The following is a 15,591-nucleotide window of genomic DNA, read 5'->3' on the forward strand; positions in this document are numbered from 1 at the left end:
CATGCATTGTGTATGGGTCGGCACGCAAGTCTTACTTCCAGATGCTATATCCTATACTCAATCAGGGACTTAGGCTTTGTCTTGGTGCATTTATAACATCTCCTGTAGACAGCTTGTACGTTGATTACACACACACACACACACACACACACACATACACACACACACACACACACACACACAAACACACACACAAACACGCACACACACGTGATTGCCTGACTGAGCATCGATCTTTAGTGCTGAAGTTTGGGCAGTCATTAAAGCCTTAGAAGAAATCAAGGTTTCGATTACATCCAAATTTATTATTTTAACCAACTCACGTTCATGTCTCCAAGCTATACAAAGTATGAAAATATTAATTGGGATGGTGATACGAAAGTGTGTCTTTTTATCCATTGTCAATAAAGATGTTGTATTTTGTTGGGTGCCCAGCCATGTTGGCATCAGGGATAATGAAAAGGCAGATTCTGCTGCGACGTCTCCTTTGGATTTGCCTCATGCCAGGGTCGGTGTACCTTATACTGATTTTAAGCATGGTATCAACCAATTTATCTTTTTGACTTGGCAACATGATTGGGACGGTGTGCTTCCAAACAAGCTTCATGCTATCAATCCAATCTTGGGAAAGTGGCTGTCCTATAGGCAGTGCAGGATGGATGAAATAGTCTTGTATTGTGCTCGCATCAGTCATACTTACTTGACACATTCATTTATCTTGAAGAAAGATCCTTCACCTTAATGTGAACACTGTCAGTGCACTCTGACGGTACGCCACATTTTGGTGGAGTTAAGCGTCTACAAGAAACTGGAAAAGATATATTTGGTCAAAGAAATGTGATGGAATCATTTCGATTCCATCCAGAACTTTTATTACAATTTTTACGTGATACTGAATTTTACTCTTAACTTTTATTTTGATCTGTGATATTTGTCTTTTTGCACAGTTCTTTACACTGTGTTTTTATTAAACTCTGTAATTTTTATATTGATGTTGCTAATCACTATTTGTTTGCATTTACATAGTTTTGACTCAATAGTCGATGTATTTTTCGTGCTGGGGTGTCGGTAAACATTCATTCATTCATTAATTCATTCATTGACCCTGATATGTGACCTTGAAGTCAGACAAAGTGGATATACTAGTATGTAAATATGTTAGGGTAGATGTAAATACATTATGTATGATTAATTTCACTCAATATGTACGTTTTTTTATTGATTCCGTTATCAAACACCTGAAGCTGTATTTAACTATTCTTGACCTTTGAACCTGATCTGTGACCTTAAGTTGTCTGGAAAAAAATAGATATATGTAAATATGTTAGTGTAGACACGTATTATTAACTTCATTTAACATGTAAATGTTTTTCTTGGATTGATTCTGTTATCAAACCTCTGAAATTGAATTTAATAATTCTTGACTTTTGACCGTGACATGTGACCTTGAAACTGTCAGGACAAAATGGCACCAAACATTTTTAAAATCTCCGAGGCCTAAGCTTCAAAATGGTGTATGTTACCTGCTTTCTTCTTTAAATACCCACAGTAGATTATATGTTGACAACTGGCCCTGAACTATCTGTAAAAACAACTGTTCGCAAACGATGAGCATATTGTCCCACAACTTTGACATATATTGTATTGCTCCTAGCGATGAAAAATGGTACACTATTTTCACCACAAACATGAAAAGGTTTGTACACAATCACAATAGTGCATAGGGTATAGCATCAGACGTCATGTAAGTCTCTAAATGTCTATCGTAAAACGTTTGGAAAACATTAATGAGTCATAACCTTGATTAAAGAACTTCTATGTCAATACATGGCGCAATTTTTAAAAACAAGAAAAAAAAAAATACAAAAAAAACCAACAAAAATACACACACATGCACAAAATTAAAATTAAGAAAAACAATAACAAAGAAAATTGATACTAACCTTGTATATGTTTTGGGCAAAAGAGGAACAGCACTGTGATTTGGTACGTCCAATACATTTGTCACTTTTTAGTAGTAGCCAATCAACATACCTGGTGGAAAAAGAAATGAAGGAAAATGAAAAAGATAATTCTTCATTTATTAATACATTTTAGTGCAATCAAAATATGTGATATTTTTCAGATCACATACTTTAAGAATTTCATAACTTTGCAAATTAATCGAGGTCACAGTACTAGGTTTATTGATATTTAAGCAAACGTATTAGGGTGACACTCCATAATTGACGTATGCATTCATAGACATCAAATAAAACAATTTCAATATCAATTTCACACTGAAAGCTGTCCAGGGTTCAGAAAAGAAAAAACAAAAAACGTTACGCACTACTTTATTTTGATGTAAGGACATCCAAAATGACATCATTCGAGTTTGACATTTTGAATTAAAGTTGTGTGTACAGTTTACAAAAACACGTTGTATTAAGCTTGAGATTATATGATAAAAAGATTATTACCCTCGTGTCTTTTGGTATCGTCAATAAGGAATACAAATAATGTATTATGCTCGCCAGAGTCTCGCATATACAATTTGATTCCAAATATATGATACTGACGATACCGAAAAACACTCTGGAAATAACTTACCCCCCCCCCCCCCATCTCTCTCTCTCTCTCTCTCTCTCTCTCTCTCTCTCTCTCTCTCTCTCTCTCTCTCTCTCTCTCTCTCTCTCTCTCTCTCTCTCTCTCTGTGTCATATATATAACTCCAACTTCGATCTCTCGATCTGAAGCGAAGATCTCGGCCGAAGTGCTATACAAATTAGTATTAACGGCCTTCGAAAACTCGATAATCTCGATCTCTCGACCTAATTCTTTGGTCCCGCCATAAAGATTTAATAGACTTTGCACCTCTAAAACTCGACGCGTGTGGATTTATCAAACTGTTGTTGCCGATAGTATTTTAAAGACGAATGTATTGACAATCATGTTAATCAAGTGAAGCGCGTCTGTCACGGGTGGTATTGGCTGTTGAGGATTAAGGTGACAATTATAGAATAATAGATTGCCGACTAAGCGGAACGAACCGATCCCGAGTTTGGTTGTCGGTGTTCGTACGTAGTGGAGAACCTCGCTACGTAATACATAATTACAGACACAGTCTGCTTAACTTCAAAGATCATTTGTAATAATTGTTAGCGCTATTTGTTTTTACTCTCAAAGGAGTGAATCGTGTCACACTTTAGCTGTTTCATTTATGTATGAGTTAATGTTTATCAATTACCAGTCATTTAGTTATGTTAAAAAATGATACATCACAGATCGAGAAATCTGGGGAAGGACCCAGTAACGTGGGGAAAGCCAGATCGGAAAAAGAAAGTAGACGTGTGAAGCGTAAATAATTTTGTGTTATTCGAGATTCAGTATTTTATTTGTTAGTTAAGTTCCGCTATGTTTTGACATCTGTAAAACAGGTCAAAGTTTATTATATGAATTACTTATTTATATATGTATGTAAATGCCTTCTTCTTTTTTGTGTGTGTCTGTCAATAAATACATGTAGCCTATATGCCCAAGCATATATTTCAAATTCACCTGGGTTATCTTTTTTGTTTTGTTATTTACTTACTTTTGACAATATACGCAAAATTAATGTACCACAGATGTCGAAGATGCCAGGCGCGACCCCCCCCCCCCCCCCCCCCTCCCCTGCTCAAGGCGATATTTTACATTCCTGTGAAAGCAGCTCGGCTAGCCAGCAGAAAACACCTCAGAATAGCCCTAGAAGGGGTCAATTTTTCAAAATATTCGGGGGGAGGGTCCCCAGACCCCCCGCCACGGGCTTCGCGCCTGCCCCTGCAAAATTTCCTGCGCACGCCCCTGGATGCCGACAATTGGGGTGGGGTGAGGTAGCGGTGGGATAGGATGGGGTAGCGTGGGGTCTGGTGACAGTGATATATTAATTCGCCTTTCAACTGGGGATGCATAGTTTTCAGAGTTCATAGATAGGAAGCGAAGCACACACTTTTTTACAATATTACGCGAAATCAACCAGCTGCAATGCAGTTTCAAATTTGAACTCTTATATATTAATTTCGAAAATCCGAACTATTTGTTCGTCCCTTTTAAGATCGAGTTATCGAAGTTTGACTGTGTATATATATATATATATATATATATATATATATATATATATATATATATATATATATATATATATATATATTATATTATATACAATACAAACTACAGTTGTCGTGATGAGTATTCCGAATATAGGGCTCGAAATTAATGTCGGCCATACGGCAGATTGGCATATGCCCCAATGCACTGTATATTAGTTTTCATGTTACTAATTGGCCATCATACTCGAACACGATCGGTCTAAGTTAAATGGCCGTGCCCTCTAATTTACCAAATTCGAGGCCTCTTCGTAATAAGTAAAATCGTTAATAATGTTTGACATTTTCGTTTATAAAACAATAAAATACAAAAGTGAAATTAGGAGGAACAGTTGTATTACACGTAAAAACGTATACTTTGCTTGCACTATAATTAATTTATACGGCGGATGACTTGAAACATGAGCATAGAGATGAGGTTTTTGTTAACGCTGCGTTCCGATGCATTTAGTGAATTAGAATGGAGTAAACTGTATTTAGCAAAATGTCGCGACCGTACTAAATTGTGAACGATCTAATATAGCCTGTTCGTTACATTGTGAAATGAATCATCATATTTATAGGAAATATATCATAAATGTTAGTGGTTAAAGCGATGGCTATCAGAGGCATTAAACATTTTTAATAAACGGTAAACATAGTTTTTTGGATGCGGGAGAGGGGCAGATACGTTTCGCTCCCATGCGACCCATATCAGGGCATCGCACTAGACCCGAAAAGGTACATGTAGCCTTTCGACCCCAGCTTTAGCGTGAATCTCATGCTTTGGAGCATTTACTAGAAGGGAGCTCTGAAAAAGCCCTAGTAATTGTCGCCCCTTATGAGGGTGCTTCTGTACTATATACATTATATTCTCAGTATAAACTGCTGTTTAGTAGTGTGTGTATTTTTTTCTTCATTTATTATTTCGTTACCTCGACTGTCTGTGGGATGGTGCATATAAAAGATCCCTTGCTGCTAATCGACAGTGGCGACAGCGGGTTTCCTCTCTCAATATCTGAGTTGTCCTTAGCGATATTTCCGACGCCATATAACCGTAAATAAAATGTGTTGAGTGTGTCGTTAAATAAAACATTTCCTTCGTCCTGCCCCTCATTCATCATGTTTGCATTGGAATTTATTTTTCCCTTCTCTCTTCTTTATTTTTTGTTTTTAAAATAAATAATTTCACAAAACTATGAAGTGTTTCAGAAACAACAAACATTTTGCAGTTTGTATTTGTAATTGGAGATGGAGATACAGAAGATGTGTGTGAAAATACATGTATTTGAGAGCCCGAACCTTTTAATTCGGAGGCATGTTCACCCGGGATCATTTTAAATGCCAGATGTTAAAATTGGGCCTATGGCATCTTCAGCCTTTTTGAGCACAATAACAGGGGAAAAGGCAGGGGGAGCATGGACCTATCATCCCTCACCTGTTCCGCGGAACCCAATATAAAATTTGAAATAAAATTTAAACAATTGAAACACACATCGATATTGAAGAATTTGGTGTGCCCATTAAGGCATAAACAAATTTAAAGTTTGTTTTATTTAACGACGCCACTACAGCACATTGATTTTTTATCTTATCGGCTACTGGACGTCAAACATATGGTCATTCTGACAGGTTGGGGTTGTTGTTTTTTTGTTGGGGTTTTTTGGGGGGGGTATAGAGAAAACCCGCTGTCGCCACATAGGCTACTCTTTTACGATAAGCAGCCAGGGATATTGTATTTGCGCTTCCCACAGGCAGGATAGCACAAACCATGACTTTTGTTGAACCAATTATGGATTACTGGTCGGTGCAAGTGGTTTACACCTACCCATTGAGCCTTGCGGAGCACTCACTCAGGGTTTGGAGTCGGTATCTGGATTAAAAATCCCTTGCCTCGACTGGGATCCGAACCTAGTATCTACCAGTCTGGAGACCGATGGCTTAACCACTGCGCAAACGAGGCCAGTATTAAGGCGTAAACAACAACAACAACAAAAACGTGCGAAAGGTCATTCCAGACGTATTTATTTACATACTAACCTGGGGCGGATTATGGGGGTTCCCAGTTGCACGGAGACTCCCTCCCCGGGCTAAAAAAAACTAAACAAAAAACAACCACGTAGATCTAAATTGATGTCCACGAAAAATTTATAATTTCAAATTATAAACATTTACATATTGTTTCGGAAACCCCCCTTACCTAAAGCATAATCCGCCCCTGCTAACTGCTGTATATTTAAAACGATCAAAGGCAAGATAGGGTGTAAAGATAACAGAAAATTGTAACAAAAAGCAAAAACAAAACCAAAACTGGAACTTGCTAAATTTGTTAATCACTACAATAAGTTACTCTGCTACCTTTAATTACCGTTATGTTATCCTCACATTTTATCCATAGACAAATGACTTTCATAAACCATATTGTAACCAAATCACCTATTTCGATTTCGCTGAGATCTAGGACAAAAAGCCTATAACTTTTCGGAGCCTGCCATTTTACTGGGTTTTTAAAATGGAATACTGTTCTAGAGGAGTGCAATGATGTGACGTAATCTAACAACGTCATGATATGTGCTAAGGTATAGCGCAATCGTCATGACGTCAGATTTATTACGTCACATACTTCGTAGGCTTCCACCCCCCTTGAAGAGTATTCCATTAAAAAAAAAAAAAATGGACGAAAAATTGCATGGTTTTTGTTCTCAGATCTCAGCGAAGTCGATATACTGGGCTAGAAATATGACGTAAAATGTGGCCTCCTGTTATTATAGTTTTTTTAAATAAGTCAAAAGAAAACTATCCTGCCAAGAAAAAGAATATGGCCTACTGAAAATATGACAGCACGAGGTGTAGGGACTGCTTGGAACAGTGTGTGAAAAATTAACACCTCTGAAATGTATTTTAGAGCATTAAGGATTTAAAATATAACAGAATCTCAAGCTAAACAGCAAAAGAGATAATCGTAGATACATCGCTGTCTTGAAAACATTACCTGGGGCGGATCTAGAGGGGGGTCCAAGGTGTCCGAACCCCCCCCCCCCCCCAAATTTGAGAAGTGCCCCTTTTATTTTGGATTTTAAAGTTTTTTACAAATTTATTTATTCTGTCAATGTACAGAACACTGTAAAATACGTCTGCCAGCGTCCCTGTTGTAGCACTATTATATTATGGTCCATGTGAACCGTGTGTAATTTTTCAATAGTGCCTTTTCATGTTATGGTGCCCTTTTTTGTCTTGGACCCCCCCCCCCCCCCTCATCAGAAAAGCTGGATCCGCCACAGATTACCTCCGATTTTGTTTTATGCTTTTAGCGGATTAAAATCCATTAGGGTTTCTGTCAGAGGGTAATGTCGCCATACCAATTTATTTGTGTGTGTGTGTGTGTGTGTATGTGTGTGTGTTTGCAATTTAAATTTTTTAAGTTGACCTTTTGACAAAATTAATGACTTTATTATTAATGTATGATTTTCTTAACCCTACCCCTAAACATAATCCATTTTCTTTCTGCGGTTGTATTCAGCACACACATTCAACATTGTAAATATTCAATTTCATAGCACCATACTCAAATATACCTCACTTTTTTCTTAAAGTCCGAACCAAATTGTTAACTATACCTCCTTTTCGCTTTTCATAGTGCGCTATTTCGAGTGCTGACATGGCTTATAATCTATAGTCCCTCCCAGCCTCCATGAACATTGGGGTTTTTTTTGTAAATAATTTTAGTTCGATTTGACGTAAAGTCCGAACCAAAATGTTAACAACTACCAAAAATTGCTCTCCTACCTTTAATTTTCGTTAGATTTTACTCATTTTGTCCAGACAGAAATCTAGGAAAAACCATTGCAATGACACAAAGTCCACATACTAGATGATATCCATGTCACCAATATCGACTTCGCTGAGATCGCATAAGGCAAAAAGCATGTAATTTTGTGCCGGCTGCCATTTTGACTTTTTATGGAATATTCTCCAAGACGGGTGAAAGGATATGACTTAAATGTTATGATATAAAAGCAAACGTGATGACGTCATATTAATTTTTAAAATAATTTTTTGTTCGTTTAAATATACCACTAACGATCATTGATTTTATATTAATTATGTCACATACTTTGGAGGCTTTCACCCCTCTTGAAGAATATTCCATAAAAAAGCAAAATGGCAGACGGCTGAAAACTGCATGTATTTTAGCCTATGCTATCTTAGCAAAGTCGATACTGCTGACATCGTTACAGTCTCATATGTGGAAGCTGTGTCACTGTAATGGTTTTTTCACAACTTGTGTGTGAACAAACTTTGGGGGAAATGTAACTAATTAAAGGTAGGAGAGTAACTTTTTGTAGTTGTTAACAATTTGGTTCGGACTTTAAGTTCGCCCGAGTTGCTTGGGGGGGGGGGGGGGGGGGGGGGGTCCGGCGGCATATTGAAAAAAAAAGTCACCGGTAGGGGGGTCGACCGACCCCCTATTGGCTACAGGCCTGTTGTAGTAAAAACCAGAGTACAAAACGACGTTTCTTGCTGGAAAGGATTATAGAATAGGCCTACCGTATACATAATCTACGTCATTGCAATGGGGGTTTTCTCAGTGTCTGGACAAAATGTGGAGAAAGTCTAACAGTAATTAAAGGTACGGGAGTAATTTATCTTAGTTGTTAACGATGTGGTTCGAATTTCAGGGCTGAAAACACGGGCAGTAAACTGTTCAGCCATACCAAGAGTGACGTCACACTGGGACAAAACTGTCGTGATCAGTAAGTTGAGTAAGAACCCATTTCATGGAGTACAATCAGCACTGTGTTCTTTCTTGTGTAGCAGTTTTGCAGAGAATTCAACTGAAATATAGAAAATTATATTTATATTAAAAAGAAACACAATTTCTCCACTCTTATTTAGGTTTTTCATAACTGGAAATAACAATTCTCACTTTTCAATATGGCAGCAAAGAAAGGGGATCATGATACGTCATGTGCAAATGACGTCATCACTCATTTCAATGCCATACATGTACATACACGCACACATACATACATACATAATTATTATTATTAATTATTATATTGTTGTTATTGTTATTATTATTATTATTATTATTATTATTATTATTATTATTTCGAAACTCGGTCATTTCCATGCGTTATTTTTCTAATAAATATTAGTATCATCATCATCCAGTACAAGTGTCGGGAACTCGGGTCCCTGTCGAGTTTCGCCCTCGAGTACTCCGAGTCCAATATTTTTGACTCGTGGAGACCCTATGTATGTGTGCGTATGTATGTATGTGTGCGTGTATGTACATGTATGTGTTTGAGTGTATCACTGTATGTATGTATGTATGGTTGTTTTGGGGGGGTTTTCTGGGAGTTTTGTGTTTGTTTAACGACACCACTTGAGCACTTTGATTTATTCATCATCGGCTACTGGATGTCAAACATAGTCTTCCATACACTCGTTGCTATTTGGTAATAAAATTCAGGAAGAACGATGCCAAATTTAAAAGAATAAATACCTTTTCTGTCTAATTTTACTCTACATGTATGTTCTCTCTCTCTCTCTCTCTCTCTCTCTCTCTCTCTCTCTCTCTCTCTCTCTCTCTCTCTCTCTCTCTCTCTCTCTCTCTCTCTCTCTCTCCATTTTTATATTTTTCTCGGTCTTTCTCTGTGGATGACTGCTTATGACGTATGTTTATTCTCTTTATCACACACACACACACACACAAACAGAGAGAGAGAGAGAGAGAGAGAGAGAGAGAGAGAGAGAGAGAGAGAGAGAGAGAGAGAGAGAGAGAGAGAGAGAGAGAGAGAGAGAGAGAGAGAGAGAGATCAACATACATACAAACAAACGCACACACATTCCAATTGCTGTATAAATCTTAAATAGTAAAACTATGTCATGATTAATTATGGAACAGCATCATTTTGAAGTCGGACAAATTATTTTGGTGGCTTTTTCAATAACAAAAATATGGGTATAGTGTTAAAATCCCAAAACGTGACTCATGCCCATTTTATAACTAATGGTATGTTGCCTACCAAATTTCATTATTCATTTAGAAGACTTTGTCACGAAATTTCACCCACGGGGGCTTAAACGCTATTGAAAATATTATGCATCCTATGGTAGGTTGCTGAAGCACATGATAGTTGTAAGTCAAATACTAGTAATGTAAGCATACATACAGGATAGAAGAAGGAGAAGAAGAAGAAGTAGAAGTAGTAGAAGAAGAAGTAGAAGTAATAGAAGAGGGAAAGTAGTAGTAGAAGAAAAAGTAGAGGTAGTAGAAGAAGTAGGAAAAGGAGAAGTAGAAGGAAAAGAAGTAGAAGTAGATGGAGAAGAAGAAGGAGAAGAAGAAGAAGAAATATTTTATGTAACGACCGTCTCAACACAGTTGATTTTATATGGTATTGGACATATGGTTAAGGACCACAAACATAACGACAAAGGAAACCCGTTGCCATCAGTTCATGGGGTACTGCTACCAGCAAAGCAGTACGGAATCTTTTATATGCACTTTTCAACAGAATGGACAGTACCTACCAGATAGTTGGTACACCAGTCGTGGGACACTGGTTGGAACGAGAAAAGGTCCAATGGTAGCCAGGTCCATAGAGAAGGTGTGTGCGTGCGTGTGTGTTGTACTTATTTTGTTTGAAGCCTATGATGAGCTGTCTGTACCACTTGTCTTATAAATGCATCTCCTTTAAACAAAGAATGAATGAATGTTTAACGACAGCCCAGCAACAACACTATATAAATAAAGAGTCATTTGTTTGTTTGGTATCTTCATAAGCAAAGACAAACACAATTAACGTTTAGGGTTTATTTGAAGAAGCAAAAGGCAAGACAGTGGAACACACAACGGTAATACAACGTGTAACAATTTTAAACTATTTTAATCTAAACTAAACTTATTGGAATATCTATAAAACACAAAATCCATTAAGTTGAATTCCCTATTTAAATAAACAACAAGAGGTATGTATGTCTGTCTGTCTAAAGACATTTCCTCCCGTGATTTAATCTTCAATTTTGTTGCTAGTAGATGATAATTGATAGAGATTTTTAAGTGTTATATTTTAAATTAAATTTTAAACATTTAATAAAAATTTACACAATTCGAAACCTCCAAAATATACCTCTGTTAGTTTGTGGATATTGCAAGAGAAGGTAGACTTTAACATTTATATGTATACATGATACATACACACAGAGATATATAATAATTTTATTTGCAAATATATATTTGTCTTGTACATACTTTATTGAGATAAACAATCTCTAAACAGTCAAAGTAAGATGAAGTAACAAAACAAGTTTAACACATTGTATAAGAGCAATAATCGTAAACAATTTTAATATAATCTTGTTATCGAAATATCTACACAAAAGATACAAACACAATTTAGTTAAAGGGTTGATTAAACAAAGAAAGAGATAATACTTTATCAGTCTGGGAGCCATATCTTCAGCTTTATATTGTCATGGGGTAGCTCTTCATGATGTAGGCGTGGGCAGACCACTTGCAACCCGTGGGTAATTCCAGATAGTAATCCTTTTTTAACACAGCTACACCCAAATACTAAAAAATGTGAATTTTTCCCCTCCATTTTTAACTAGCATTCTGACAATACTGCTAAAGCAATACATTTCCCCTACTGGGCCCAACAATTTGTCTTGTCTCCTAAATTTAAGGGTCATAAGACTGAAAAATTGGTAAAGTGCAATGACAGTTACACTTGATCTATCACAGAACATGATAAAGCTATACACAAAATTTCAGCTGAATATCTTGAGGCATTGCAATCAAAAAAGCTCGGAAAACTAATTTTCGTGGATCCTACGTTCAAGGCCCATAAAAATAAATCGCCATTAAAGTCATATTTGATCTGTAACAATACATTTAAAAGCATTGTGAAATAACACCCGAAAAACTATATGTGGGACAGACAGGCGGACATACAGATAAAAGGACAGAAACGAAACCTAAAGTCCCCTCCGGTTGGACTGGTAGGGAGCTAATAAAATGAATGCTTGGCTCCAAGAATAAATCCACAGTGCAACAAGAAGAAAACGTAAACCATCTAAAGTCCGTCTAAAGAATACATAACCATGAAAATTTAACTATATACATTATGAAAGCAACTGATATATGTAAGGAAATTCTTGAATAAAATGATGTCAAATTGTGAAATGAAACCATTCATATGAAGTATGAAAACATTTTAAAATTTAAATGACAAAAACTATTTAGATAAAGAAACAATGAAAGGTAAAATACTGGAGTTGGTCTGGTTAACAGCCCAAAATATGGGCTAGCCTGTTTTATACCCCTAACCGTAACCCTCATTTTTTATTACTAACCTATATACAAAATAAATAAATAAATAAATAATAATAATAAACGCTTTAAAAGAAAAGCAACTATTTCTTTCATAAAAATAAAACTATCACAGATTAGTCATTTTAGAAGATATTTCGATATTCTCTAGCCCAAAATATATAAATTATGATGGAAAAAAAACAACCTCTGGAGATTGAAATACAGACTAGGTCAGGTCAGGTCATAGGGTTTTACGTGCACATTCAGAACAAGCTGTTGTAGCGCACGCCTGTCGTGGGCACAAGAGCCGGCCTTGGCCGGCCCCTTTGTCCAAGACATATACAGACTAGAGAGGTTAGCCTGTTTTATACCCCGGGCTATATTCTGGGCTATTCCAGTTTATACCCGGGTTATAGTTTGATGGGGGGTATATTTCGGGCTATTACACTGGGAGCCATAGGCTGATTTTGGTGGAATCTGGATTTACGTATAATGTTTATTGTCTTTGCTACTTTATGTTGTCCAAGGATAGCTCTTCATGACTTGGGTGGTCATTTCCATACCTTGGCCAATTCCAGATACTAAACTTGTTTGACAGTCAAATATTAAACAAATGTTGATTTTGCTCCATTTCTTGTAAAAGTACTCATACAAAAACATTCGATTTTCTTGTGGCAATGTTCATTGATGAGGTAGATACCATACATTCCAATTCAATACCATTTTATGAATATTAACACCTTCCTAGTCACACAAATATAGCACTTTTATTAAATTTCTTACGTAGTGGGATATGCTAAAAAAGCATAAAATGATTTATGTCAAGTAGAATAAAATGAGAAAAATTCTAATAAAATGAACTCTTGGCTCCCGAACTAAACTCGTGTAAAGAATATGTAACCATGAAAAACCTCCCTAGATACATTAAGACACCATTTGATATAGGAAATGATTTTTTGTTTTTGTGTTAGTGCACATGTAGAATTTACGTCATATTACGCCTGTAACCATCCATGTAGTTTGAAAACTTGAATGTATGCTATACTTATGTAATATGGTAATTTAAATGTATGCCAAGTGTACAGTTTGGGAAACTAGAACAACTGCTCGCTGTAAAATAGTAGTGGTATGTGTGTCCCCATTCATATATAGCATGAACACTATAATTTATGTCATACCTATAATTAATAGGTAAACTTGATCACATGCCATGTTTGCACATGAGCAAAAAAGACGTACCTTAAAGTTGAAAAAACCCACACAATTATATTTATTATTTGCGTAAATTAGTCACACATTACAATGTAGCCAAATTATCGACAGCCCCTTTAAGTTAATGTTTAACTTGATGAAATATCTGAATGACAAAACCGTAATACATTATTAAGGCCGTATCCCTGCACAATGCACAGTTGAATTGGCATTTGGTAGAATAGCGGATGACTGCATGCATCTCTATAACATAGCCACTCTCGAGACCTTTTACTGGAGATTTTATTCCTTTTGCATCGCCACTGTCACTCCCAGTTAAAACAACAATTTATTTTGTTTGCCAAGTTGTAGTCAAATAGCAGAAGCTGAAATTGCGTTTTCATTTCCAATAAAGGCAATTTCAATTTTATATAAATTATTGCAAATTCTGTAATAAAATTAGTTTTTGGCTAAAATGAAAAAAGACCTAGAGTTAATAGTGACGTAACTAATATGATGTGCTTTGGAAAGGTAATGTAATTTGTATGATCTGCTGTATAGTGCATACTGAAAACATTAAAATGATGTCACATATACGGCGTCGTTGCTTTCGAATACAATTTAGAACGTATTTTGTAAGTATTTTGTAAGACTTTGCAGCACTTACGCGAAAGTAAAAGGTAGCAATAAGTTATTATAACACTTTTTACTTGTTATTGGAAATACAAAGTTAAAGTTTATTTTGTTTAGCAACACCACTTAAGCACATCAATTTATTAATCGCTGGTTTTTGATATACTTCTCGTGATGCACTTGCTCGAACGAGAACTATTCCAATGAGCCGATGGGGATCGATCCTAGACGGACCTGGGAATACAAAATATACAGTAAAATACATTTAAACCATACGGCTCATAGATCATAATGTTGTTATAAAGTTATCCTTAAAAAAAATATAAAAATAAAAGAACAGAAAGCTAAAAAGACTCCTTCCTAAATAAAACCCACATACAATACCTTGAACACATAAGTTGTACTGAATGATTTTATTTATGGGGAAAAAATGCAATATGATATAATAATTGAGTTGAATTGTTTGAATTAGAAATGAAATAACAATAAATTTTAAAAATATATAAAACAAAAACTTTTTAAAAACCCCATTAAAATTGTAAATCATCTTAAAGAAGCTGTGTCAATAGACTAGAATAGATGTTTAACGACACCCCATTAGTTATGAGTTGCTATGGGTTTAAAACTAATGTTTTTATTATAATTTATTATACAGTTACATGCAAATTTATAAGTTACAGTTTTATACCAAAAAACCCTATTGTTATTTTTCACAACTAAATGTCAAATTTGTGAAATACTGAATTTCTAACTACTGTATTGCAACTTTAGTTACAATCTATAAGGTAACACAATCTGTAAGAACCAAAGTAACAAAGAAACTGTGTTTAAATAATAAAACATATAAACCATATTAATATAATCTACGCTTGTTTACTGATAGTTTCATACTAATCGAGGGGGAAAAAGCTGAGGAGTTCTAGCGTTAACATCATTCTGTCGTCCATATTCTGGTACTAGTTACAGAAAAATGCTGAGGAGTTCTAGCGTTAACATCATTCTGTCTTCCATATTCTGGTACTAATTACAGAAAAAGCTGAGGAGTTCTAGCGTTAACATCATTCTGTCTTCCATATTCTGGTACTAATTACAGAAAAATGCTGAGGAGTTCTAGCGTTAACATCATTCTGTCTTCCATATTCTGGTACTAATTACAGAAAAAGCTGAGGAGTTCTAGCGTTAACATCATTCTGTCTTCCATATTCTGGTACTAATTACAGAAAAAGCTGAGGAGTTCTAGCGTTAGCATCATTCTGTCGTCCATATTCTGGTACTAGTTACAGAAAAATGCTGAGGAGTTCTAGCGTTAACATCATTCTGTCTTCCATATTCTGGTACTAATTAC

The 15,591-nt window shown here is 35.8% G+C and overlaps 1 protein-coding gene across 7 annotated transcripts in view; it reads right to left on the bottom strand.

Annotated features, from left to right (window-relative positions):
* The window catches only part of LOC121386892, a 157,117-nt gene that overhangs the window by 118,905 nt on the left and 22,621 nt on the right, over window positions 1–15,591 (bottom strand). For 3 of the 7 annotated variants that reach the window (XM_041517923.1, XM_041517928.1, XM_041517926.1), the window contains 2 exons: window positions 8,818–8,937; window positions 1,944–2,034 (listed from right to left, as the gene is read on the bottom strand). In XM_041517923.1, the coding sequence (XP_041373857.1) occupies window positions 1,944–2,001 (58 nt within the window). In that variant the 5' untranslated portion in view covers window positions 2,002–2,034; window positions 8,818–8,937. Of the gene's footprint in view, window positions 1–1,943; window positions 2,035–6,470; window positions 7,880–8,817; window positions 8,938–9,029; window positions 9,064–15,591 lie in introns of those variants that run through there. The other 4 variants (XM_041517929.1, XM_041517931.1, XM_041517930.1 and 1 more) reach the window with 4 other exon arrangements.

The sequence above is a fragment of the Gigantopelta aegis genome, chromosome 12 (assembly GCF_016097555.1).
Source record: "Gigantopelta aegis isolate Gae_Host chromosome 12, Gae_host_genome, whole genome shotgun sequence".
NCBI classification, from domain to species: Eukaryota; Metazoa; Mollusca; class Gastropoda; order Neomphalida; family Peltospiridae; genus Gigantopelta; species Gigantopelta aegis.